The 25219-nt window shown below is 46.2% G+C and overlaps 2 protein-coding genes across 2 annotated transcripts; one reads left to right on the top strand and one right to left on the bottom strand.

Moving 5' to 3' along the window:
* Positions 1-8083: 8083 nt before the first annotated feature.
* On the bottom strand, positions 8084-9447 carry ACTL9 (actin like 9). The gene has a single exon (XM_006077720.4). The coding sequence runs from the start codon at positions 9332-9334 to the stop codon at positions 8084-8086; it is 1251 nt and encodes a 416-aa protein (XP_006077782.3). The 5' UTR covers positions 9335-9447.
* Positions 9448-21445: 11998 nt separating this feature from the next.
* LOC102406039 (olfactory receptor 2Z1) lies at positions 21446-22387 on the top strand. Its single transcript, XM_006077726.4, has one exon. It carries the CDS (start codon positions 21446-21448, stop codon positions 22385-22387), a length of 942 nt encoding a protein of 313 aa, XP_006077788.3.
* Positions 22388-25219: the final 2832 nt, after the last annotated feature.

The raw sequence follows: 25219 nt of genomic DNA, 5'->3' as shown, positions 1-25219 counted from the left end.
AATCTCTAGGGCTTATCAAGTAAATAATATTTCAGTGCAATGTTTTCTGTTGTTTGTTTTGGGGGTTTTTTTTGGTCACATCATGTAGCAGGTGGGATCTTAGTTCTTTGACCAGGGATTGAACCCACGCCCCCTGCAGTGGAAGCAGAGTCCTAACTGTCAGGGAAGTCCCAATGCAATGACTTTAATTGAGAGTGTTTTCTGTGCCATACAATTCACCCTTTGGAAGTGTATAGTTCAGAGGCAGTTAGTATATTCATGAGGTTGTACGGCCATCACCCCTGTCTCCTCCAGAATTGTTTCATCATCCCAGAAAGAAACCCCATACCCATAGACATCACTCTGTATCCCTCTCTACCCTCAGCTCCTGGCATCAATGCACATACAAAAATCAACATTAATGCAAAAAATTCCATGATAAACAAAGTGTCAAATTTTAAGATGCAATCTTTCAGTTGTTCAGACTTATTCAGTCAGTAAGTTGTGTCTGACTCTTTGCAACCCCATGAACTTTAGCCTGCCAGGCTCCTCTGTCCGTGGGATTATCCTGGCAAGAGGATTGAAGTGGGTTGCCATTTCCTCCTCTAGTGGATCTTCCAGACCCGGGGATCAAATCCAGGTCTCCTGTGGCTCCTTCTCTGGCACATGAACTGCTAAGTCACTTCAGTCGTGTCTGACTCTTTGGAACTCATGGACTGTAGCCCGCCAGTCTCCTCTGTTCACGGGATTCTCCAGGCAAGAGTACTATAGTTGGTTGCCATACCCTCCTCTAGGGGATCTTCCTGACCCAGGGATCGAACGTGCATCTCTTATGTCTCCTGCATTGGCAGACAGGTTCTTTACCACTGAGCCACCTGAGCAGCCTGATATTATCCTCAAAGGAGTGAAATGTGGTTTGGGGATATGTGCACAGGCATACGTAGACTGTATATGTTTAGATATGGTAGATACATACTTGTTCTGTGGCATTAAACTTTTATACAGGGCAATTAAAAAATGTCTAAAAATGATTGCTCCTTAATGTGTAATAATGAAATAAAGTTTGAGAACCTCTGATCTAGTAGCAGCCACTACTCAGATTTTCTTCTGAGAACTTCCAGAGATATTCTAGGCATTTTCAAGCAAATACCTACACTTCCATTTATTCATTTTTTTAAAAAAAGATTGATTGATTTGTGGCTACGCTGGGTCTTTGTTCTGCACATGGTCTTTCTCTAGTTGTGGCGAGTGGGGGCTACTCCTCATTGGGGTGTGCAGGCTTCTCGCGGCAATGGCTTCTCTTGTTGTACAGCACAGGTTCTCGGCGCTTGGGCTTCAGTAGTTGTGGTACATGGGCTTGGTAGTTGAGGCTCATGGACTCTAGAGCGCTAGCTCAGTTGTTCTGAGGCATGTGGGAATCTTCCTGGACCCAGGCTTGAACCTGTGACCCCTGCATTGGCAGGTGGATTCTTATCTACTGGACCACCAGGAAAGCCCCTCCTTTATTTATTTATATTTCTAGCATAAATGGTCACAAACCATCCTGCGGCCTTCTTTTTTTTCACTTAGAGTATATCTTGGTGAACACTCCATGTCAGTGAACAGAGCTTGCTGGTCCCTTTTTTAGAGTTATGCCTGGAAAATCCCATGGGCGGAGGAGCCTGGTAGGCTGCAGTTCATGGAGTCGCAATGAGTTGGACATGACTGAGCGACTTCACTTTCACTTTTCACTTTCATGCATTGGAGAAGGAAATGGTAACCCACTCCAGTGTTTTCACCTGGAGAATCAGCCTGGTGGGCTGCCGTCTATGGGGTTGCACAGAGTCGGACACTGAAGCGACTTAGCAGCAGCAGCAGCATTCCTCTATGTTTGAATGAAATTTATGTTCTCATGGATGTGTTCTCATGGATGCTCACATAATGTTGGCAACACATGATGTTGTTTCCAGCATTTTGCCACAATAAAGTGTTGCAGTGTGTGATGGACAAGTGCATTTGCGTCATCTCACATACAAGTGATTGTATCTGAAGGAGAAATTCCTAGAAATGTGATAACTGGCTTGGAAGCTGTGTGCATTTGTCATTTAGGTAGATATTACCACTTGTTCTGCATAGAGTTTGTACCAGTTTCCTTCTTCATCATCAGAATAAGAGAGTGCCAGTTTCTTCAGAGCCTCACCAACAGGAGGTGTTATCAAACCTTTTGATCTTTGCCAATCTGATGGGTTAAACATCGCATTGTGGTGTAGTTTTAATGTTCACTTCCCTTATGAAGATGAGAATCTTCTCTTGTGACTAAGAACCATTTGTTTCTCTTCCTCTGTGAGCTCAAAGTTCATATCCTTTGTTCACATTTTTATGGACTGTTGTAATATTTTTCTTATTGTTTCTAAGAGTTCTTTATATATTAAGGACATTGTCCCTTTGTGTTATGCCCCTTTGTTTATTATTTGTCATTTGCCTTTTAAGATTTTATTATTTTTGAATTGTCATTTGTCTTAACATTGTTCAGGGTGATTTTTACCAGATTTTTTTTTGATGTTTACATGAGATAACTATTTTAGTTATTCCTTTTATGGCATCAGAGCTTTGTGTTATACTGACAAGGGGGGGCCTTCCTTTGATAAGATAGGAGGTGGAAAGGAGCATTCTGAGTAGAGGCAATAGCAGGTGCAAAGATCCTGAGGTATGTAAGTCAGGGTTCTCCAGAGAAACAGAACCAATAGGATGTGTGCATAGAGAGGGAATATCACTTTAAGGAATTGACCCCTGTGGTTGTGGAGGCTGACAAGTCCAAAATCTTCATGATGGCCGGCAGACTAATGACCCTGGAAGCGTTGCAATTTGATCGGAAGGCAGTCAGCTGAAGAATTCCTCCTTTCTTGGGGGCAGTCAGTCTTTGTTTTCTTAGACCTTCAACTGATTAGATGAGACTCACCTGCATTATTGGGGGTGTGATCTGTTTTATTCAAAGTCTACTGATTTAAATGATAATCTTATCTAAAAAAAAAAAACAAAAAACCTTCCCAGCAACATCTAGACTGGTCTTTGAAAACCTCTGGGCACCATGGCCTCACCAAGTTGATACATAAAATAAGCCATCACAAATCTACCCGTTGTCAACCTGACATGCACACAAACTCCTTAAACCATACTTAATCTGCAAAAAAAGGCAATAACAAGATGATGCTTCCACTTAATATGATAAAACTGTCCTGCAAATGACTGAAAACACGCTAACCCTTGCCTCAGAAGAGGAGACAAAGTCCTTGAGGGATGTTTTACCCTTCTCTTTGATATCCTAATTTAAATACTACAGTCTAGGGGCTTCCCTGGTGGCTCAGTGGTAAAAAATTCGCCTGCCAAGACAGGAGACATAGGTTCAATCCCTGGTCTGGAAATATCCCACATGACGTGTGGAAACTAAGCCCATGGACCACTACTACTGAGCCTGTGCTCTAGAGCCTGGGAACTGCAACTGCTGAAGCCTGCATGCCCTGGAGCCCCTCCACAGCAAGAGAAGCCACCGCAGTGAGAAGCCTGTGTACCACCACTAGGGAGTAACCCCTGCTCTACACCACTAGAGAAAAGTTCGTGCACAGTGACGAAGACACAGCGCAGCCAAAAACAAATAAAGAATTAAAAAAAATACTACGATGTGAAGTTAATGATACTTAAACACTATGTTATAAAGTCAACACATCTGTTACACGATATGGAAATAAAAAAGGGAGGAAAACAAAGGTATTTGCTTAATTTATATATATATTATATATTCATCTCCCACAGCTCCTGTATTGCAGGTGGATTCTTTGTCATCTGAGCCACCTGGGAAGCAATTATATGTGTAAATTTGTACTATCCACACATATTCATAACAAAACAGGGGAGAAATTCTCATGACAGTTGTAGTCATTTCTTGTGTAACTCGTCACGTGGTTGTAGCTGATATTTGTAACTACCTTCTGAGCCACCCTTGATACCAAATTTCTCTTAGTCTCCTGGGGTCGCCATAACAAAACACTTAACAGATTATGTGGCGTAAACTTCAGACATTAATTTTTTCACAATTCTGGAGGCTAGGAATTCAAGACTGAGACGTTGGCAGGGCTGGTTTCTTCTGAGGCCTCTCTCCTTGCTTTATAGATGGCCGTCTTCTCGTTATGTCCTCAGAGGCTCTTTTCTCCAAGTGGTATAATAATTTCTCCTTCTTTATAAGGACTCTAGCCATATTGGACTAAGGCCCACCCCAATGGCTTTATCTTAATTATATCTTTAAAGGTCATATCTCCAACACAGTCATATTCTGGGGTGCTGGGGTTAGGGTTCCAATGTATGAATTTGCCAGGGGGAGGTGGTGGTGATGTCACAGTGCAGGCCACGACAGTACCACCTTTGAGGAACAAAGATGTGACTGGTGTGGTAACGATGAAGATGTGCTCAGTCATGTCTGACTCTTTGCAACCTCATGGACTGTAGCTCACCAGGATCCTCTGTCCGTGGGATTCTCCAGGCAAGAATACTAGAGCGGGTTGCCTCCTCCAGGGGAGCATCCTGACCCAGGGATAAAACCCATGTCTCTTGCATTGGCAGGTGGGTTCTTTACCACTAGTGCCAACTGGGAAGCCCAGAAGAAGAAGGTGGTGGGAAGGAAAGCCAAGGAAAAGTTTGGAGAGGTTGGCAGAGGGTTCAGAGCTGTCGTGAGAACTTGGTTTTTTGTTTTCCACCAGAGTGTTTTAAGTTGCATTTTGCAAAAATCCTCTGCAAGGTCTTCTGGAAGGTGAGAGGGGTGACCGAAGTGCCAGTGAGGAGGCTCCCCTGATCTTCCAAGTGAGCAATGAAGGGACCTGGGCTGGGGTGCGAAGGAAGGAAGTGGGTGGTTTTGAAGCCACAAGAAGGAAAGGACTAGAACTTTCCTGGTGGTCCAGTGGTTAGGAATCCACCTACTAATGCAGGGGACATGGGTTTGATCCCTGGTTGGGGAAGATCCCACATGCCTTGGAGCAACAGAGCCCGTGCGCTGCAACTACTGAGCTCATGCTCTAAAGCCTGTGCTCCACAACAAGAGAAGTCGCTGCAGAGAGAAGCCCATGCACTGCGACTTGAGAGTAGCCCCAGCTCGCTGCACGTGGAGAAAGCCCACGTGGGGCAACAAAGACCCATAAATACATAAATTACTTAAAAAAAAAAAGAAGGGAAGGACTTGTGGGTCAGTGTGTGGAACAGATATCAGCCAGTGGGAAATTGATGGAAAGTGATCAACCCACTTTCTCTGGTAGGACCTTCCAAGGAGGGTTTGGTAGGCTGAGACTGCATTTCTTGTTCACTGTGGTTTCCTTAGATTTGAGTAGAATGCCAGACATGTAGTGGGTGGCCAGTGAATGTTTCTGGACTGGATGCGTGAATGACTTAAAACCAGAAGTGGGAAAATTTGATGATGTTGGGTTTGAGAGAGAGTAGACTCCACGGGTGCTCGTGCGCCTGAGGTGGGGGGAACTCAGAGTCTCTGTAGCCCTCAGTGCTCTGGATTGAGGGTGGCAAGCAAAGTGCAGAGGTTTACCTAAGACTCCTGGGAGGAATTGCGATTTCTAACAGATTTGAAGTGGTGAACTCCCCGTTCCCAGGAGTCTGCAAGTGGGAGAGGCACATTTCCAGAGGGTTGTAGAGCAAATCTCTGTCCCAGGGAAGGTTTGGAGCTGGGAGAAGCTTAGTCTGGTCTAAATGAGAGTCCTTTGGGTTTCCCAGCAGCCCTAGGGTCGTGGGGATTTCTGCATCATCACTTTCTGTGGTTTCTGAGACTCAACCTGTACCACATCCCTTCTCTCTGTGTGTGCGCGCGCCTGGCAGTGCCCTGATATTGTGGTGTGGATGGGTCTAGGGTGTCAGGTTTGCTGCAGTCAATGTGGTTCTAAATTCTGTGCTGCGCTCCCCAGTAGCCTTGTGTTTGGAGGGGCTGCCCCCTGGTGGGAAGAATGAGCAGTTCCCCTCACCGCTTCCTAACCTCTTGGGAGCTCCCCTGTGGTCAGGTGGCTAAGACTCTGCCTGTAGTCCCAATGCGGTGGGCCACAGGTTCGATCCCTGGTCAGGGAATTAGGTCCCGCATGCTGCAACTAAGACCCAGTGCAGCAAATAAATAAAAAAAATTTTTTTTAAACTGTTAAAAAAATAAAAAAAGAAGAAGTAGTGCTAGGCGGTGAGTCAGAGGGACACATCTAGTTTGCAAATAAAAATCCAAAACGAAGAGACTCACAGAAACACTCACGGAGAGACAAAGACAGGCAGTGATGCTCAGTAAGTAATGATTGGTTGAAGGCATGAATGAAGGATCCCTTGGAACCAATGTAAACATGGATAAAGCTCTGGAAGCTCAGGCTTAATTCTGTTGATACACTGGGAGGATGTGTCCAGGAGTCCTGATATTCACCAGGCTGGATGGCATAAAGGCAAAGGGTCTTGCCTCCAGCAGGGGCCCAGGTGTCTGAGGATGAGGGTGGCAGGGTGGAGTGGAGGGGACTGAGGGCACCCTGTGGGGAGAATGTCTGGCCCCTCCCCAGCAGGTGGGGTACAAGAGACCACCTAGGGTGTCCTCAGGCAGGTCCCTGAGAAAGTCCCTGGGGTGGCATAGTAGGAATAGGTTGAAAGAGGTTTGGGGAGATGGAGTTAACTTGGAATGAATTACTAGAGGAATGGAAGGAATGGGGAATGGGCAGCCCAGGACGATAGGCCCCTGCAGACTTGTATGGGGGTGGCAGGAGGGAGCCAGGGTCCGGGGGAGCCCCCTCTACCCCGAGCATCTGCCTCAGGGTTACATTGTCCTGGGCAGCTCTTGTGAATGTCACTGGCCATTGGTGTCTCAATTAAAGGGATGGAACCTTGGTGGGGTGGTCCAGGGGTGAGTTCTGGGGAGTCTGAGAACCCCAGGGTGGGTGTTCTGGGGCTTACCATAGGGCAGCCTTGGGAAAGTGTCTTTGGGAGGCAGTTGGAGAATCAGAACACAGGGGTCAACCTAGGGTGTTAGTGGGATCGTCACAGGATGATCCTGGAGACCGGAGCTTTCCTGGGATTATTCCAGGGGCTGAAGAATGGGATCTGGAAGTACACTGAGAAACCATGTGGGAGGGTTTCTGGGGGAGTTGCAGAGCAAGGGGGAGGGCTGAGAGCAGAGGGCACCATCCTTGGGGTGGGGGGGGATGGGGTGGTCTCAGAGCATGGTGTCCTCTGGGAGTACAGATGGGGTGGGGTTGTGGGAGCATCTGGATGGAAGAAGTTTGGGAAAACAGATCATGCAGGGTGGGCAGAGGTGGAACTTAGGGGGTGAGCTTTGAACACGGGATCCTTTAGTGAGTCACTGTAGGGAGAGACCCTGAGGGTCAGAATTGGGATCTTTGTAATGGGTGTGGGGGTTTTCAGCACTTGGGGGGATGTTCAGGACATCAGGGTGTCATTTTGGATAATGAGAACTGAAAGGCCAATGAGAGGGTGGATTTGAGGTGCCCAGAACCAGATATGTCTTTGTGGATGGGCCTGGGAAGTAGACCCCAACCTGAGTTTGTAGGAGACTAGGATCATGGAAGCTGGGTCTGACAGAGTTAAGACGTGATGGTATGTGTGTGTGCAGTGTGGACTGATTGTGGGGGAGGGGGGTTCTGGGAGTCAGAATTGGGGTGTCTCATGGGGCTTCCCTGGTGGCTCAGACCAGAATCTCAGCCTGCAATGAGGGAGACATGGGTTCGATCCCTGGGTCAGGAAGATCCCCTGGAGAAGGGAATGGTTATTCACTCCAGTATTCTTGCCTGGAGAATCCCATGGACAGAGAAGAGCCTGGAAGGATACAGTCCATAGGGTCGCAAAGAATCAGACACGACTGAGTGATTAAAATTTTTCACTTTCATAGCAGGCAGGGAAGAACCAGAGATATCTTGAGAGGCAGACCACCTTGGGTGGGTGAAGGTGAGTCTGTGGCGTGGGAACCAGGTGCCTCGGGATGGGTCCAGCAGTGGACCTGGGCGAAGGCAGGACAGAACCAGCTTGGATAGCAGAAACTTTACTGCTCAGGACTGCCTCCCCGCCACCCCATCTCGCCCACACCCACCCCTGCCCCCAGTCAGTAGCATTTGCGGTACACGATGTAGGGCCCCTGTTCCTCGTATTGCTCCCGCAGGACCCAGCAGGACTGGAAGGTGCGCAGCGAGGCCAGGATGGAGCCCCCGATCCACACGGAGAAATTCCTGGTTGGCTGGGCCATCACCACTACGTGTGCCTCTGGTGGCAGATTGCGGAGCAGTTCTGTTTGGAAGCGCGCCTCGAACCCGGTGAAGAGCGAAGAGCCCCCGCACAGGAGCACATTCTGGGCCAAGTCGGTCCGCAGTTCCGCGGCCACTTTGGAAAGGCTTTGTTGGGCCATGGTGGGGACGCCCACGGGGGACAGCCCTGGGATCTCCGGGGGACTGAACAGCAACTCGGGGCACTGGAACAGCTCTTTGCCCAGCGTGACCATCCGTCCGTCTGGCAGCTTCAGGGTTTGGCGGCATTCCAGCTCTGGCCGGGCCTGTTCCTTCAGGAAGTCCGGGGCCACGTAGCAGTATCTGTGCTTGATGTTCTCCACCGTGTCCAGGTCCTGCTGCCCCAGGGGTAGCCCAGAGCCGAGCAGCATCTCCGCCAGGAAGGCGGTCAGGTGGGCGCCCGCCAGGTCCAGGCGCTGTGTGGCATGGGGCAGGTTGTAGCCTTGGAAGACGGGCACGGTGTAGGTGACTCCGTGGCCCGTGTCCACCACCAACCCGCTGACCCGCCCGTGTGCGTAGACCGACAGCACTGACTGAGAAGCCACGTACATGGCCGGGGAGCTCAGCGACTCAAAAGCCACCTCCACCAGCTTCTCGCGGTTGGTGGAGGGGCTGAAGGGCGGGTCGGAGAACAGCAGCGGGTGGTCGCGGGTGGCCACGCGGAGGTCATGCTCCAGCATGTGGCGCCAGATGAGCTCAGCCGCATCCCAGTCCACCACGATGCCGCTGTGTACGGGTTGCACCAGCTTCAGCTCCGGGCGTTTGCGGGCTGCTTCGCCGATGAAGGTTTCCATCAACTGCTGCCCTGAGGTGGCCGGTTTCTGGGGCTGGCAGCCGACGATGGTGGCCACGGTATAGGTGGGCCGGGCCTGCCCGGCGAAGCCCACCTTACACGTGCCTGTGCCCATGTCGATGACCACCGCCCCGGTCTTTGGGGGCAGTCTGTCGCCCACCATGCTGGGGGGTTCCTGAGGGAGGGTGCTTTTTGCCAGGATTGAGCTGAGGTTCAGGCTAGGCTTGGGGATCTCCGGAGAGTCTTGGGGCTCCGAGGGGTTGCCCTGATTTGGATCCATGGCTGTAAGTAGTTGCCTGGGCTGCTTGGCAAAGCTGACTACTTTCCTCTGGGTTGGGGGTGGGGGAGAGATGGGAGTGGAGAGGCTGGGCCTGGAGCAAGCACAGGCAGAGAGAGGGAGAAGGGGCTGCGCCGGGGGTCTGTGACATCATTCTGTTGCTCACAATGCAGAAGGAGGGGGTGGGGGTAGGGGTGGACCCTTCCTTTCTGCGAAAACCCTCTGAGTATTCATCTATTCTGAATTCTCCCTACCCTAACCCACCCATCTCAGTGCCAAATTTGGAGAAGGAATAAGCTAGAAGGCATCCAAAGAGGAACCTCTGACCCAGTGCCCTGATTCAGTAAGACCCAGGAATCCTTCTCTTGGTGCCTTGTCTTTAAGTTATTTATAGTGTGGTCTCTAAGAGCTGCCCACAGTTCTCCTTAGAATATTAAAATATCTATCCTTAGAATATTAATCAGAAAGTGGTTGGTGTTAGGGTGACTTTTTGATTTCTTTAAGTACTTTAAAGTACATAGCTATTTATTTAACTGTGTGGGGTCTTTCATTGCAGCATGTGGGATCTAGTTCCCTGACCAGGGATTGAACCTGGGCCCTGGGCATTGGGAACATAGAGCCTTAGCCACTGGACCACCAGGGAAGTCCCAGCTTTTTGTTTTCCCAGAGGAAACAGAAACTAGCATGGGATGGGAGGCAAAGAGAGACACAGACACCCCCTATACTAGATTCTTTGACATTTCTGCTCTTCCTGCTGCCTGAAACAGCCTCCCTTTCCATTCCTGCAGGGCAGGAATTTGCTCTTCAAATCACAGCAGGAAAACACCTCCTCCTGTAAGTCTTCCTTGATTCCCTCTCCTCTCTCTACTGCCTGGTGATGGTAGGAGCTGTCTGCCTTCACTGCAGGGACTTTATCAGCTTTCTCTTGGTGGAAGGGAGTGTCTGGGGGATGCAGAAGGGAGCTTTCAGGATAGATAGGGCTTCCCAGGTGGCACAGTAGTAAAGAATCCACCTGCCAATGCAGGACTGTGAGTTCTATCCCTGGATCGGCAAGATCCCCTGAAGTAGGAAATGGCAACCCACTTTAGTATTCTTCCCTGGATAATCCTATGGACAGAAGAGCCTGGCAGGCTACCATCCATGGGGTCACAAAGAGTTAGACACAACTAAACGAGTGAAAAACATCAACAATAAATTAGATCCAGATGGCTCAGTGGTAAAGAATTTGCCTATCAATGCAGGAGACACAGGAGACATACACTCAGTCTCTGGGTTGAGAAGATTCCCTAGAGGAGGGCATGGCAACCCACTCCAGTATCCTTGCCTGGAGAACCCCATGGACAGAGGAGCCTGGCTGGCTACAGTCCATAGGGTTGCATAGAGTTGAACATGACTAAAGTGACTTGGTACTCATGCTGGTGTTTCACCTCAAAAAAGAAATGATAATTATGCAAGATAGTAGATGGTGGTAAGCATTTTGCAATATGTAATTGTATCAAATCAATACATACACTTAAACTGACAGTGTTATATGTCAATTATATCTCAGTAAAGCTGGGGAAAAAAAGCACCTGCCATCTCCCCCCTCACCCCCCAACCCCCACCTCCAATGTGGATCTCAAACCCATTGCTTCTTGGGGGAGAACCTCTGCAATTGTAATTATTCTCCCATCTGTGGGTCATCTATCCAGGGGTATGGGTCTTGACTATACCACATCTTTGCCCTTCCTACCCATTTCATTGTGGTTCCTTCTTTTTTTTTTTAAAAAAATTATGATGATGATATCGGCATACTTTTTTTTTCTTCAGCCACGCAGCGCATGGGATCTTAGTTCCCTGAACAGGTGGAATGTGCATCCCCTGTGTCAAAAGTGTGAAATCTTAACCACTGTAGCACCAGGGAATTCCCCTGCGGTTCCTTCTTTATATCTTTAGATGTAGAAGATCTTCTCTGTTAGTCTTCAGGCCTTCCTCATCTTTAGCTGCTCTGTAAATAGTTGCAATTTTAGTGTGCCTTTGGGGAGAGGCAAACTCAAGTCCTCCTACTCTGTCATCTTGGTCACTCCCCATCCATCCATCTTTGATGCAAATCAGTGTGGTAGGTGTTGAGAATCCGAGACCCACCAGCCACTTCTCCATATCTCATTTTCTCTTTCCAACCTCCTGTCTGCATCAATAAATATTGATGTGTTCATGTGCCTTGGGTACCAGCTACACAGAAATGGCTAATAGCAGGTACCTTACCAGCATGTGTCTGTGGTCTATGACAGTGTTACTCAAATTGTGGTCCATGAACTGTTACTGTTTATTGAAGAGAAAGGAACTTTGGAAGAAACCATAAATCAATATCACTAAACTTTCATTCAACTGGTATTTCTTACACAGCAAGCATTTCTCAGTGAAGGAAGCAGTGTACTATATAACCTTCTGGTGCAAGCTCTTTATCTCCAAGCGGACTGTCACCACTTCTTTGAGTACTGGTCTAGAGTTTGAAAAGATCATTTCATGATGAATGTCAAATCCAGTTTGTAAAATTTGGTTGTACCTTGTGCTGAATCGTGAAGCGTTATCCAGACTTAGGCAGAAAGCAATGAGATCAATGCTAAAGTATGCCATGGAGTAAGGTGGTATAACACGCTGCCTGGCATCCTTTCCAACTGGGACTCCAGATATACTGTGACACAAAACTCCCCAGCTGTTGAAGTCTGGATGTTGGTCAAAACCCAGTTTGGTGATGTATTCTCTGCTCTTTCGACTTCTCTTTTCTTTTAATGTTAGTATGTTGAAAGTAAGCTAGATAATTTTCTAATAAATACCTGTATTATTTATTTGTATATAATAAGAGGCTTATTTTGTTAACCAATCCTTTGAACCTGAGACAAAGTGAAAACTTTTGGCAAAACATTCCTTCAAGTGTTCAATATGATTCATTATTTGTATATATTGCAAAATGCTCACCGCAATGAATCTAATTCACATCTGTCTCCATACATAGGTACACATTTTTTTCCCCTCATGATGAGAACTTTTAAGATACACTCTCTTAGGGACTTCCCTGTTGGTCCAGTGGCTAAGACTGTGCTCCCAGTGCAGGGCAGCTAGATCCCTGGTCAGGGAGCCAGATCCCACATGCCACAATAAGACCCAGCACAGCCAAATAAATTAAAAAAAAAGAAAAGATCTACTCTCTAAGCAACTTTCAAACATACAATACAATATTATTAAGCATAGTCACCACTCTGTACATTGCACCCCCCTGACCTGTTTGTTTTATTACTGGAAGAATGAACCTTTTGATCTCTTTCAGCTTTGTTTCAAGCAGCACTCTTGGCAATGTTGTAGGAAGGGGGAACCCTTCCATGGCCCGAAACTGGGCTCTTGTCTAACACTTGGAAATGAATTGTCTGAGGAGACACCTGTGCTGACAAAGCAAGAGATTTTATTGGGAAAGGGAGCCTGGGTGGAGAACAGTAGGGTAAGGGAACCCTTTTATGGTGATGGGATTAGTTTCTGGGTTGTCTTCAGCCAATCGTTCTGTCTCAGAGTCCTTTATGGTGGTGCAGCCTTGTTCAGCCAAGATGGGTGCCAATGAGAAGGATTCTGGGAGGTGGTCGGACATGTGGTGTCTCCTTTTGACATTTCCTGAACTCTTCCAGTTGGCGGTAGCTTATTAGTTCCGTGTTCCTTACCAGGACCTCCTGTTGTAAAACAACTCATGCAAATGGTTACTATGGAGCCTGGCCAGGGAGGGCGATTTCAGTCAGTGTGCATCCCCTAACAGTAACTCAGTCTTGGCCACTCCTGTGAATTCTTGTGGTGAGCATCCGTGATCCGGGTAGCCTGGCTCTCTGATCTCTATCCGTACCCTAAGCTCTGGCCATGGGCACACAATAAACTCTCAACACTAGAACCATCTATGTCTAGACCATTGTATCTCCTGAGTCTTAAAGGCCCCTCAAGAATGGAGTTTAGAGGAAGGAATTTCCTGACCCAGGAAAACTGTCTCCTGACTGTTCGCCTACCATCATTGTCTCATTATTTAATGCAGAGGAAATATCCTGGACTTCAGAATTTTTTTCTTTTGAGCATGGGGCCCATTGGCAGTAATGCATTGCCACACCCCTTCCTCCTAATTAGATGCTCAAAGAAGGGCTTGGCTATCTGTCACATGCAAAGATCCACATCAGTGATGCCCATCCTGCCTTTGGTTGAGATGAGTGAATGTTTTTTCCATTATCCTCCAGGGATAATCCAAACAGCCAGGCTTCTTGGCTTCTGCTGCAACTCATTCTCCCTCTAGCAGAAAGACCCAGAGGGATTGATGATGCAACAGTGCTCTCTGGAGCCTCAGCTCCTAGATGATGACATCTAAGTCTGCAGAGACAGAGGAAACGCTGGTGAAACCCATGGTACTGGAATCCAGGGAGGTTTTATCAGGGACAATCCTAGAAGAAGGGTGTTGACATGCAAATGGGGTGTTGAGAAAGGTTCTTCAGTCTACACACAGACCTTGGTAAGTAGGGCAGAGGACTTGGAACTCAGCCAGCCTTCTGGGGGTCTTGGGGATGCAGGCTTGATTTAGAAGTTAGGCATTAGTGGTGGGATGGAGCCAAAGAACTGACGAAGTTTTCCATGGATATATTGGCTTGAGTCAATACAGGTACTTGAATGGAAAGATGGGTTCTTGTCTATTTCTTTGATATTTGCCAACTGGCAGGAAGCTATCTTATTATATTGAATACTTATTAATTCCCTGTCTGTCTTTGTTGTTATGAACCCAAGAAAGTCAGTCCTCCAGACAGCAGAAAGTCATCTCTATTGATGTGCAGTCCATGTTGAATGTCAAGCCATGCTGATCTTCTAGAGAAGCTCTTGGAAGCTGCCAAGCACTGGTACCTGACCATGGTCTCGGAGCCAATGCCAGAACGACTTGTATGGCATGGGTTTGGGGCACCTTTAGCTCACTTTCTGAGGACTGGCCATCCACAAGGGTGCTTCCTCTGAGGAATTCTGAGTTCTGAGCTCCTGGGCAGAAGAGTGGAGCCTTTTCTCTAAGAAAGAGGCAACATGCAGAGTCGAGAGTGCTCAGAATTTGGACTCCTTAAGACAGATTCCAAATCCTAGCCTGCTTTCTTAACAGCTGTGTGACTTTAGTTAAGTCACTCACCGTTTCTCAACCCATTTGTCAATAACATTAGTTCTAACACAATAGTGCTTCCCTCACAGAATGTGTTCATTCACCTACTGTTTATTGAACAAGATCTGCTGTGGATTGTTGAGCAGGGGTAATTGAATGTGAGGATTAAATCAACAATGTCAGTGACAGGGTTCTGATTATTAAGAGGATGAAGAGTCCAGATCTTATCTGGTCATGGTGGAGAGATATGAGAGTTTTAAGGGCAACCAGAAAGTGAATAATGCCAGCCCCTTTCCCCAGGTCACTCAGCATCAGCAGAGGGCCCCCCAGATCAAAATTTTGGCATCATGCAGGAAAATGGGGAAAGGAAGAGTAATATACAGTTTAGAAACTTGCCAAAGGAGATCCTCTTGGACCCAAATGAGAAGCAATGTTGTGAGTCACAGTAAGATAATCCAGCCCAGATCTGAGTGGATCCTGGCTAGCTGTGCCCAGCTCTTGGAGGAGGTTGGAACTTTTTTTTTCCAAGAGAGATTTTGTAGGGGAACGAGTTTATCAAAAGCTTAGGACACAAGGGAATCACAATCAGAGTCTCTAGCCACCAAAGAACTTCAGGCTAGAGATTCCAAAAACCCAGAGGTTTAGAACCCATCTCTTTAAAGACGCATCAACAGTGGGACCACCTGGGAATCCTGGAAGGAAAGGTAAGTTTGTAGGCACACAGGACTGAGTGTGTGTGAGTGTGTATAACAAATTCGAAATGTATAACTACAGTGCCTGGGAGGAGTGTGTAGAATGCAAAGGAAAAAATGGGAACTTTGGAATCCGATCCTTATGCTATGCTATGCTATGCTAAGTCACTTCAGTCGTGTCCGACTCTGTGCGACCCCATAGACGGCAGCCCACCAGGCTCCCCAGTCCCTGGGATTCTCCAGGCAAGAACACTGGAGTGGGTTGCCGTTTCCTTCTCCAATGCATGAAAGTGAAAAAATAAAGTGAAGTCACTCAGTCGTGTCTGACTCTTAGCGACCCCATGGACTGCAGCCTCCCAGGCTCCTCTGTCCATGGGATTTTCCAGGAAAAAGTACTGGAGTGGGTTGCCATTCCCTTCTCCGAATCGGATCCCTATTTTGTTCAAATCCTGATTCTGTTACTTGTTGCTGGACAAGTCACCAGACTTCTCTGAATATCTGCTTCTCATCCAAAAATTACAGAAAAACAGCAAGACCTATAGTCAGTGTTTCTTTTTTTATTGTTATAAATTATATATAGTTGTTGTTCAGTTGCTCAATTGTGTCGGATTCTTTGAGGCCCTATGGACTGCAGCACACTAGGCTTCCTTCCCTGTCTTTCACAATCTTCTGGAGTTAGCTCCAATTCATACCCATTGAGTCTGTGACGCTATCTAACCATCTCATCCTCTGTTGTCCCCTCCTCCTCATGCCTTTAATCTTTCCCAGCATCAGGATTTTTCCAATACATAATTTTAATACATAAAAATTACCATTTAGATCACTGTCAGTTCAGTTCAGTTCAGTTGCTCCGTTGTGTCTGACTCTTTGCAACCCCATGAATCGCAGCACGCCAGGCCTCCCTGTCCATCACCAACTCCTGGAGTTCACTCAGACTCACATCCACTGAGTCAGTGATGCCATCCAGCCATCTCATCCTCTGTCATCCCCTTCTCCTCCTGCCCCCAATCCCTCCCAGCATCAGAGTCTTTTCCAATGAGTCAACTCTTTGCATGAGGTGGCCAAAGTACTGGAGTTTCAGCTTTAGCATCAGTCCTTCCAAAGAAATCCCAGGGCTGATCTCCTTCAGAATGGACTGATTGGATCTCCTTGCAGTCCAAGGGACTCTCAAGAGTCTTCTCCAACACCACAGTTCAAAAGCATCAATTCTTCGGTGCTCAGCTTTCTTCACAGTCCGACTCTCACATCCATACATGATCACTGGAAAAACCATAGCTTGACTAGATGGATGTTTGTTGGCAAAGTAATGTCTCTGCTTTTGAATATGCTGTCTAGGTTGGTCATAACTTCTCTTCCAAGGAGTAAGCGTCTTTTAATTTCATGGCTGCAATCACCATCTGCAGTGATTTTGGAGCCCCCGAAAATAAAGTCTGACACTGTTTCCACTGTTTCCCCAATCTATTTCCCATGAAGTGATGGGACCAGATGCCATGATCTTCGTTTTCTGAATGTTGAGCTTTAAGCCAACTTTTTCACTCTCCACTTTCACTTTCATCAAGAGGCTTTTGAATTCCTCTTCACTTTCTGCCATAAGGGTGGTGTCATCTGCACATCTGAGGTTATTGATATTTCTCCCGGCAATCTTGATTCCAGCTTGTGCTTCTTCCAGCCCAGCGTTTCTCATGATGTACTCTGCATAGAAGTTAAATAAGCAGGGTGACAATATACAGCCTTGACATACTCCTTTTCCTATTTGGAACCAGTCTGTTGTTCCATGTCCAGTTCTAACTGTTGCTTCCTGACCTGCATACAGGTTTCTCAAGAGGCAGGTCAGGTGGTGGTGAGGAGATACCCCTCACCTCAATCTGATTTCAATGTTGACCATCTGGTGATGTCCATGTGTAGATTCTTCTCTTGTGTTGGAAGAGGGTGTTTGCTATTATCAGTGAGTTCTCTTGGCAAAACTCTATTAATCTTTGCCCTGCTTCATTCCGTATTCCAAGGCCAAATTTGCCTGTTACTCTAGGTGTTTCTTGACTTCCTACTTTTGCATTCCAGTCCCCTATAATGAAAAGAACATCTTTTTGGGTGTTAGTTCTATAAGATCTTGTAGGTCTTCATAGAACCGTTCAACTTCAGCTTCTTCAGCATTACTGGTTGAGGCATAGACTTGGATTACTGTGATACTGAATGGTTTGCCTTGGAAATGAACAGAGATCATTCTGTCGTTTTTGAGATCACATCCAAGTACTGCATTTCGGACTCTTTTGTTGACTATGGTGGCTACTCCATTTCTTCTAAGGGATTCCTGCTCACAGTAGTAGATATAATGGCCATCTGAGTTAAATTCACCCATTCCAGTCCATCTTAGTTAGCTGATTCCTAGAATGTCAATGTTCACTCTTGCTATCTACTGTTTGACCATTTTCAATTTACCTTGATTCATGGACCTAACATTCCAGGTTCCTATGCAATATTGCTCTTTACAGCATCAAACCTTGCTTCTATCACCAGTCCCATCCACAACTGGGTGTTGTTTTTGCTTTGGCTCCATCCCTTCGTTCTTTCTGGAGTTATTTCTCCACTGATCTCCAGTAGCATATTGGTCACATACCAACCTGGGGAGTTCATCTTTCAGTGTCCTATCTTTTTGCCTTTTCATACTGTTCATGAGGTTCTCAAGGCAAGAATACTGAAGTGGTTTGCCATTCCCTTTTCCAGTGGACCACATTCTGTCAGACCTCTCAGCCATGACCCGACTATCTTGGGTGGCCCCACACGGCATGGCATAGTTTCATTGAGTTAGACAAGGCTGTGGTCCATGTGATCAGATTGGCTGGTTGTCTGTGATTGTAGTTTCAGTCTGTCTGCCCTCTAATGCCCTCTCAGTGCCTACCATCTTACCTGGGTTTCTCTTACCTTGGACGTGGGGTATCTCTTCACGGCTGCTCCAGAAAAGCGCAAGAAAATTAGAGATACCAAGGGAACATTTCATGCAAAGATGGGCTCAATAAAGGACAAAAATGTATGGACCTAACAGAAGTAGAAGATATTAAGAAGAGATGGCAAAAATACATAGAAGAACTGTACAAAAAAGATCTTAATGACCCAGATAATCAACATGGTGTGATCACTCACCTAGAGCCAGACATCCTGGAATGTGAAGTCAAGTGGGCCTTACGAGGCATCACTATGAACAAAGCTAGTGGAGGTGATGGAATTCCTGTTGAGCTATTTCAAATCCTGAAAGACAATGCAATGAAAGTGCCGCATTCAATATGTCAGCAAATTTGGAAAACTCAGCAGTGGCCACAGGACTGGAAAAGATCAGTTTTCATTCCAATCCCAAAGAAAAGCAATGGCAAAGAATGCTCAAACTACTGCACAATTGCACTCATCTCACACGCTAGTAAAGTAATGCTCAAAATTCTCCAAGCCAGGCTTCAGCAATACGTGAACTGTGAACTTCCAGATGTTCAATCTGGTTTTAGAAAAGGCAGAGGAACCAGAGATCAAATTGCCAACATCTGCTGGGTCATTGAAAAAGCAAGAGAGTTCCAGAAAAACATCTATTTCTGCTTTATTGACTATGCCAAAGCCTTTGACTGTGTAGATCACAATAAACTGTGGAAAATTCTGAAAGAGATGGGAATACCAGACCACCTGACCTGCTTCTTGAGAAACCTGTATGCAGGTCAGGAAGCAACAGTTAGGACTGGATATGGAACAACAGACTGGTTCCAAAGAGGAAAAGGAGTACGTCAAGGCTGTATATTGTCATCCTGCTTATTTAACTTCTATGCAGAGTACATCATGAGGAACGCTGGGCTGGAGGAAGCACAAGCTGGAATCAAGATTTCTGGGATAAATATCAATAACCTCAGATATGCAGATGACACCACCCTTATGGCAGAAAATGAAGAACTAAAGAGCCTCTTGATGAAGGTGAAAGAGGAGAGTGGAAAAGTTGGCTTAAAGCTCAACATTCAGAAAACTAAGATCATGGCATCCGGTCCCATTACTTTTGGCAAATATATGGGGAAACAGTGGAAACAGTGTCAGACTTTATTTTTGGGGGCTCCAAAATCACTGCAGATAGTGATTGCAGCCATGAAATTAAAAGATGCTTACTCCTTGGAAGGAAGGTTATGACCAACCTAGACAGCATATTAAAAAGCAGAGACATTACTTTGTCGACAAAGATCCGTCTAGTCAAGGCTATGGTTTTTCCAGTGGCCATGTATGGATGTGAGATTTGGACTGTGAAGAAAGCTGAGCGCTGAAGAATTGATGCTTTTGAACTGTGGTGTTGGAGAAGACTCTTGAGAGTCCCTTGGACTGCAAGGAGATCCAACCAGTCCATCCTAAAGGAGATCAGTCCTGGGTGTTCATTGGAAGGACTGATGTTGAAGCTGAAGCTCCAATACTTTGGCCACCTAATGTGAAGGGCTGACTCATTTGAAAAGACCCTGATGCTGGGAAAGATTGAGGGCAGGAGAAGGGGACGACAGAGGATTAGATGGTTGGATGGCATCACCGACTCAATGGACATGGGTTTGGGCGGACTCCAGGAGTCAGTGATGGAAAGGGAGGCCTGGCATGCTGAGGTTCATGGGATCTCAAAGAGTTGGACACGACTGAGTGACTGAACTGAACTGAACTGAACTGAAGCCATGTCTGACTCTTTGTGACCCCATGGACTGCAGCACTCCAGGCTCCCCTGTCCTCTGTCTCCCAGAGTTTGATCAGGTTCACGTCCATTGAGTTGGTAATGCTATCTAACCGTCTCATCTCATCCTCTGCCACCCTCTTCTCCTTTTGCCTTTGATCTTTCCCAGCATCAGAGTCTTTTCCAATGATTCGACTCTTCAAATCAGCTGGCCAAAGTATTGGCATATTGAAGTGTTAACTGTGAAATAGCCAGATACCCACTATACAGTCAGTGCTCAGTTGGTGTCAGCTCCTCTCAAGATGAGCATAGTGAGTGAACAGAGCAAGACTAGGTTCATTTTGACTCTTAAATAGCCCTTGACACTTTACCAGCTGGGACTGGTAAAATTGGTGACTAGGGTAATTGATTGGTTCCACATTGGCAGAAAATTGTTAAGGATTGTTAAGGATTAGTTTTTAAGTTTTTCTTTATGAAGCCGTAGAAATAGTGAGACATTCCCAGGATTTATTTAATACAATTTTAGACTGGACTACCAGGGAAGTCCCCAGACCATCAATTTGATCCCAGTGCTTGCTCATAAGATTTCTCTTTGATCCAGATTCTCATCCAGGCCACTGGACCCAGATCTTTCTCTGTTTTCTTGCTTGGTTTGTTGATTCAACTCCATCTATTTACCAGTCCTTTTGGAATATTACTTCTGCTTTTGTCCCAGCACCACTCGGATGAGGGGTATTGAGACGTTCTACTGGGGTTGTGTTCTTTGACTTGGGCCATGAAATTGGGACTGCAAGAGTCAGTGGGAACACAACTTTGTAAAGCAACTATGTGTGTGTGTGTGTTAGTCACTCAGTCATGTCCAACTCTTTTTGATCCCATGGACTGTAGCCCACCAGGCTCCTCAGTCCATGAATGCTCCAGGTTAGAATACTGGAGAGGGTTGCCATTCCTTCTCTAGGGAATCTTCCCAACCCAGGAGTTGAACCCAAGTCTTCTACATGTCTCCTTCGAGGCAGACAGATTGTTTTACTGCTGAAAGCAACTATACTCCAATAAAAATTAATGTTTAAAAAAAGTGAAAGTGAAGTCCCTCAGTTGTGTCCGACTCTTTGCGACCCCATGGACTGTAGCCTATCAGTCTCCTCCATCCATGGGATTTTCCAGGCAAGAGTGCAGGAGTGGATTGCCATTTCCTTCTCCAGGGGGTCTTCCCGACCCAGGAATCGAAACCAGGTCTCCTGCATTGCAGGCAGACGCTTTACCATCTGAGCTACCAGGGAAGCCCGTTTAAAAAAGGGGAAAAACTAAATTGCTATTATTAAAAAAAAAAGAGTAGGTAGGTAGCTCTTGACCAACGTGTGGCCAAGTATCTCATTCAGAGGTTCCAGTTATGGTTTTCCCATCCTATGCCTGTGACAGACATTACTAATCAATCATGGCTTTTTCTACCTATTAATCTTAGCTGTGACCTCATAGTTCTCAAGATGGCACTCCAGGCAGCCTTTACCAATCAATAGCCATTGGCACGTGGGATGAGACGTACATACCAGCCCCCACTTGGGCTTCTTGCCATGGGTCTCCAGTTCTTCTTGCAGCAAAAGTATGTTGTGTAAAATATGACAGATATGAATCAGTCAGTGGCTTCTGACTTCATTCTGGTGGGCCTCTTCAGCCGCTCAGGGTCACCTCAGCTACTGTTCTTCCTGGTGGCTGTCATGTTTATCATGGGGCTTCTGGGCAACACCACTCTGCTCTTCCTGATCTGCGTGGACTCCCGGCTCCACACACCGATGTATTTTCTGCTCGGTCAGCTCTCCCTGTTTGATGTTGGCTTCCCCCTGGTCACCATCCCCAAGATGGCCTCAGACTTTCTGCAAGGAGAAGGTTCCATCTCCTTTGGGGGTTGTGCAGCTCAGATATTCTTCCTCACGCTGATGGGTGTGGCTGAGGGCATCCTGTTGGCCCTCATGTCCTGTGACCGTTATGTGGCTGTGTGCCACCCGCTGCAGTATTCTCTGCTCATGAGGCCCCAGGTGTGCCTGCTCATGGTGATCTCCTCCTGGCTGGCGGGTGTGCTCAATGCCTGCATCCAGACCTCCATCACTCTGCACTTCCCCTACTGTGCCTCGCACACCGTGGACCACTTCTTTTGTGAGGTTCCTGCGCTGCTCAAGCTCTCCTGTGCGGACACCTCCACCTATGAACTGGCGCTGTCCACCTCGGGAGTGCTGATCCTGGTGCTTCCCCTTTCCCTCATTGCCACCTCCTATGGCCACGTGTTGGGGGCTGTTCTATGTATGCGCTCAGAGGAGGCCCGCCACAAGGCCTTCACCACCTGCTCTTCACACATCACAGCAGTGGGACTCTTCTATGGCGCAGCCGTGTTCATGTACATGGTCCCGGGTGCCTACCACAGCCCACACCAGGACAACATGGTCTCCCTGTTCTACAGCCTTATCACCCCCACACTTAACCCCCTCATATACAGCCTGAGGAACCGGGAAGTGTGGATGGCTTTGGTCAAAGTTCTCCGCAGAGCTGGGCGCAGGGCAAAGTGATAATCACAGAGGGAGCTGCAGGTGTGATCTTAGTGGTCCTCCATTCCACCCTCTCACCGAAGTACCAATTTATGGTGCAGCTGCTAAGGCCTTAGATCCAAGGCTAAGTGTCTGCCCAGCTTCTTCCCATCCCTTGAGGAGTTGGGTTCATGTTTTCTTGCATGGACTTGTGGAAAGCAATAGTAGCAGTCCTGTATTAAAAAGAAATATACTTTTAGTGTATTCTTGCCCTATTTTTAGCACTATTTACATGAATGGAAGGGTGACTTCCATTCATGGCTCAGACGGTAAAGAAATTGCCTGCAATGCAGGAGACTCAGGTTCCATCCCTGGGTTGGGAAGACACCCTGGAGAAGAGAATGGTTACACACTCCAGTATTCTTACCTGCAGGCTTCCATGAGAAGCCTGGCAGGCTACAGTTCATGGGGTCACAAAGAGTCTGACACGACTGAGTGACTAACACACACGCATGAATGGAAGACCCTACTTTGTAAACTTGAGATTTCCTTGTTATCGAATTGATAATTATACTAGTAATAATTAACGTTTTTGACCAATTGATCTACTGAGTAAATGTTATTTTGTCCTCATGACAGCTTTTGAGATGTAGTGACTATGATGTGTTATGTGTAAGAAAAAAGACTCAAAGAGGGAAAATAAGTTATCAGTGGTCACACTTCCAGGAAGTGGCACAGCTGGGGCTTGAACCCATGATGTTCTGATGCCAAACTATTGTGCTATTTGACTGCTAAGCAGTGATCTGTTACCTGCCATAGGTGTGTGTGTATATGTATAAAGATGGAAAACCATGCATATCTCCTTAAAAAATGAAATATGGAGTGTTTCATTTGGAACCCTAAAAAGAAACTCCAACTTTGCTCTTAAGCCCAGCCTTGAAAACAGTTGTAAACAAGAGCAACTGAAACAAAAAAAGCCAAAGTGTAAATATTGAACATAAATCATTAGTCTGCTTCATGTTCATTAGACATCCAAACTTTATTTTGCCCTTGGTTAGATAACTAAAATAAGTGCTTGATTTTTAAAAAATAGATTTAAAACTATATATTTCCTAAAGAAATAATATTTGCTTTTCTCTTTATTTCTTCCTACTTTAATTGATATTCTTTTGTTCTTTTAAAAAGATTCTTCATTTTTAAAATTAAGTTAAATACTTTGCATGAGTTAAAAAATGTTTTCAGTGAAATATTTCTTCTCAATGATCTGCCTCTTGAGAAACCTATATGCAGGTCAGGAAGCAACAGTTAGAACTGGACATGGAACAACAGACTGCTTCCAAATAGGAAAAGGAGTACGTCAAGTCTGTATATTGTCACCCTGCTTATTTTACTTCTATGCAGAGTACATCATGAGAAACACTGGGCTGGATGAAGCACAAGCTGGAATCAAGATTGCTGGGAGAAATATCAATAACCTCAGATATGCAGATGACACCACTCTTATGGCAGAAAGTGAAGAGGAACTAAAAAGCCTCTTGATGAAAATGAAAGAGGAGAGTGGAAAAGTTGGCTTAAAGCCCAACATTCAGAAAACAAAGATCATGGCATCTGGTCCCATCACTTCATGGGAAATAGATGGGGAAACAGTGGAAACAGTGTCAGACTTTATTTTTGGGCTCCAAAATCACTGCAGATGGTGATTGCAGCCATGAAATTAAAAGACGCTTACTCCTTGGGAGGAAAGTTATGACCAACCTAGACAGCATATTAAAAAGCAGAGACATTACTTTGCCAACAAAGGTCTGTCTAGTCAAGGCTATGGTTTTTCCTATGGTCAGGTATGGATGTGAGAGCTGGACTGTGAAGAAAGTTGAGCACTGAAGAATTGATGCTTTTGAACTGTGGTGTTGGAGAAGACTCTTGAGAGTCCCTTGGACTGCAAGGAGATCCAACCAGTCCATTCTAAAGGAGATCAGTCCTGGGTGTTCATTGGAAGGACTGATGCTGAAGCTGAAACTCCAATACTTTGGCCACCTCATGCAAAGAGTTGACTCATTTGAAAAGACCCTGATGCTGGGAGGGATTGGGGGCAGGAGGAGAAGGGGACAACAGAGGATGAGATGGCTGGATGGCATTACCAACTCAATGGACATGGGTTTGAGTGAACTCTGGGAGTTCGTGATGGACAGGGAGGCCTGGCGTGCTGCGGTTCATGGGGTCGCAAAGAGTCGGACACGACTGAGTGACTGAACTGAACTGAATGTATTATGTATTTTCCAGTGATTTCAATATAATAATTCTATGTATTTGGGGGGCCATTTTTTCAGAGTGTTTAAGAAGCATTAAAAGACTTGTTGGTGAAAACTGGTTTCTTGTTTTAATATACTTTATTTATTTGTTTGATGTGGACCATCTTTAAAGTCTTTATTGAATTTGTTACAAGACTACTTCTGTTTTATGTTTTGCTTTTTTAGGCCATGAGGAATGTGGGATCTTAGCTTCCCAACCAGGGATCGAATCTGAGCCCCTGCATTGGAAAGCAAAGTCTTAACCACTGGACTGCCAGGGAAGTCCATTAATGTATTTTTTTAAATTACTTTCAATTAAGGATAATTGCTTTACAATATTGTACTGGTTTCTGCCCTACATCAACATGAATCAGTCATAGGTATAAACATGTCCTCTCCCTCTGGAAGGTCCCTCCCATCTCCCACCCCATCCCACCCCTCTAGGTAGTCACAGAGCACTGGGTTGAACTCCCTGCAGCACACAGAAAATTCCCACTGGCTATCTGTTTTACGTATGGTAATGCATATGTGTCCATGCTCCTCTCTCAATTTTTCCCATCCTCTCCTTCCCCCACTGTGTTCACAA

This window comes from Bubalus bubalis, chromosome 9 (assembly GCF_019923935.1).
Source record: "Bubalus bubalis isolate 160015118507 breed Murrah chromosome 9, NDDB_SH_1, whole genome shotgun sequence".
Lineage (NCBI taxonomy): Eukaryota > Metazoa > Chordata > Mammalia > Artiodactyla > Bovidae > Bubalus > Bubalus bubalis.
This window is presented reverse-complemented; position numbering and strand designations above follow the sequence as displayed.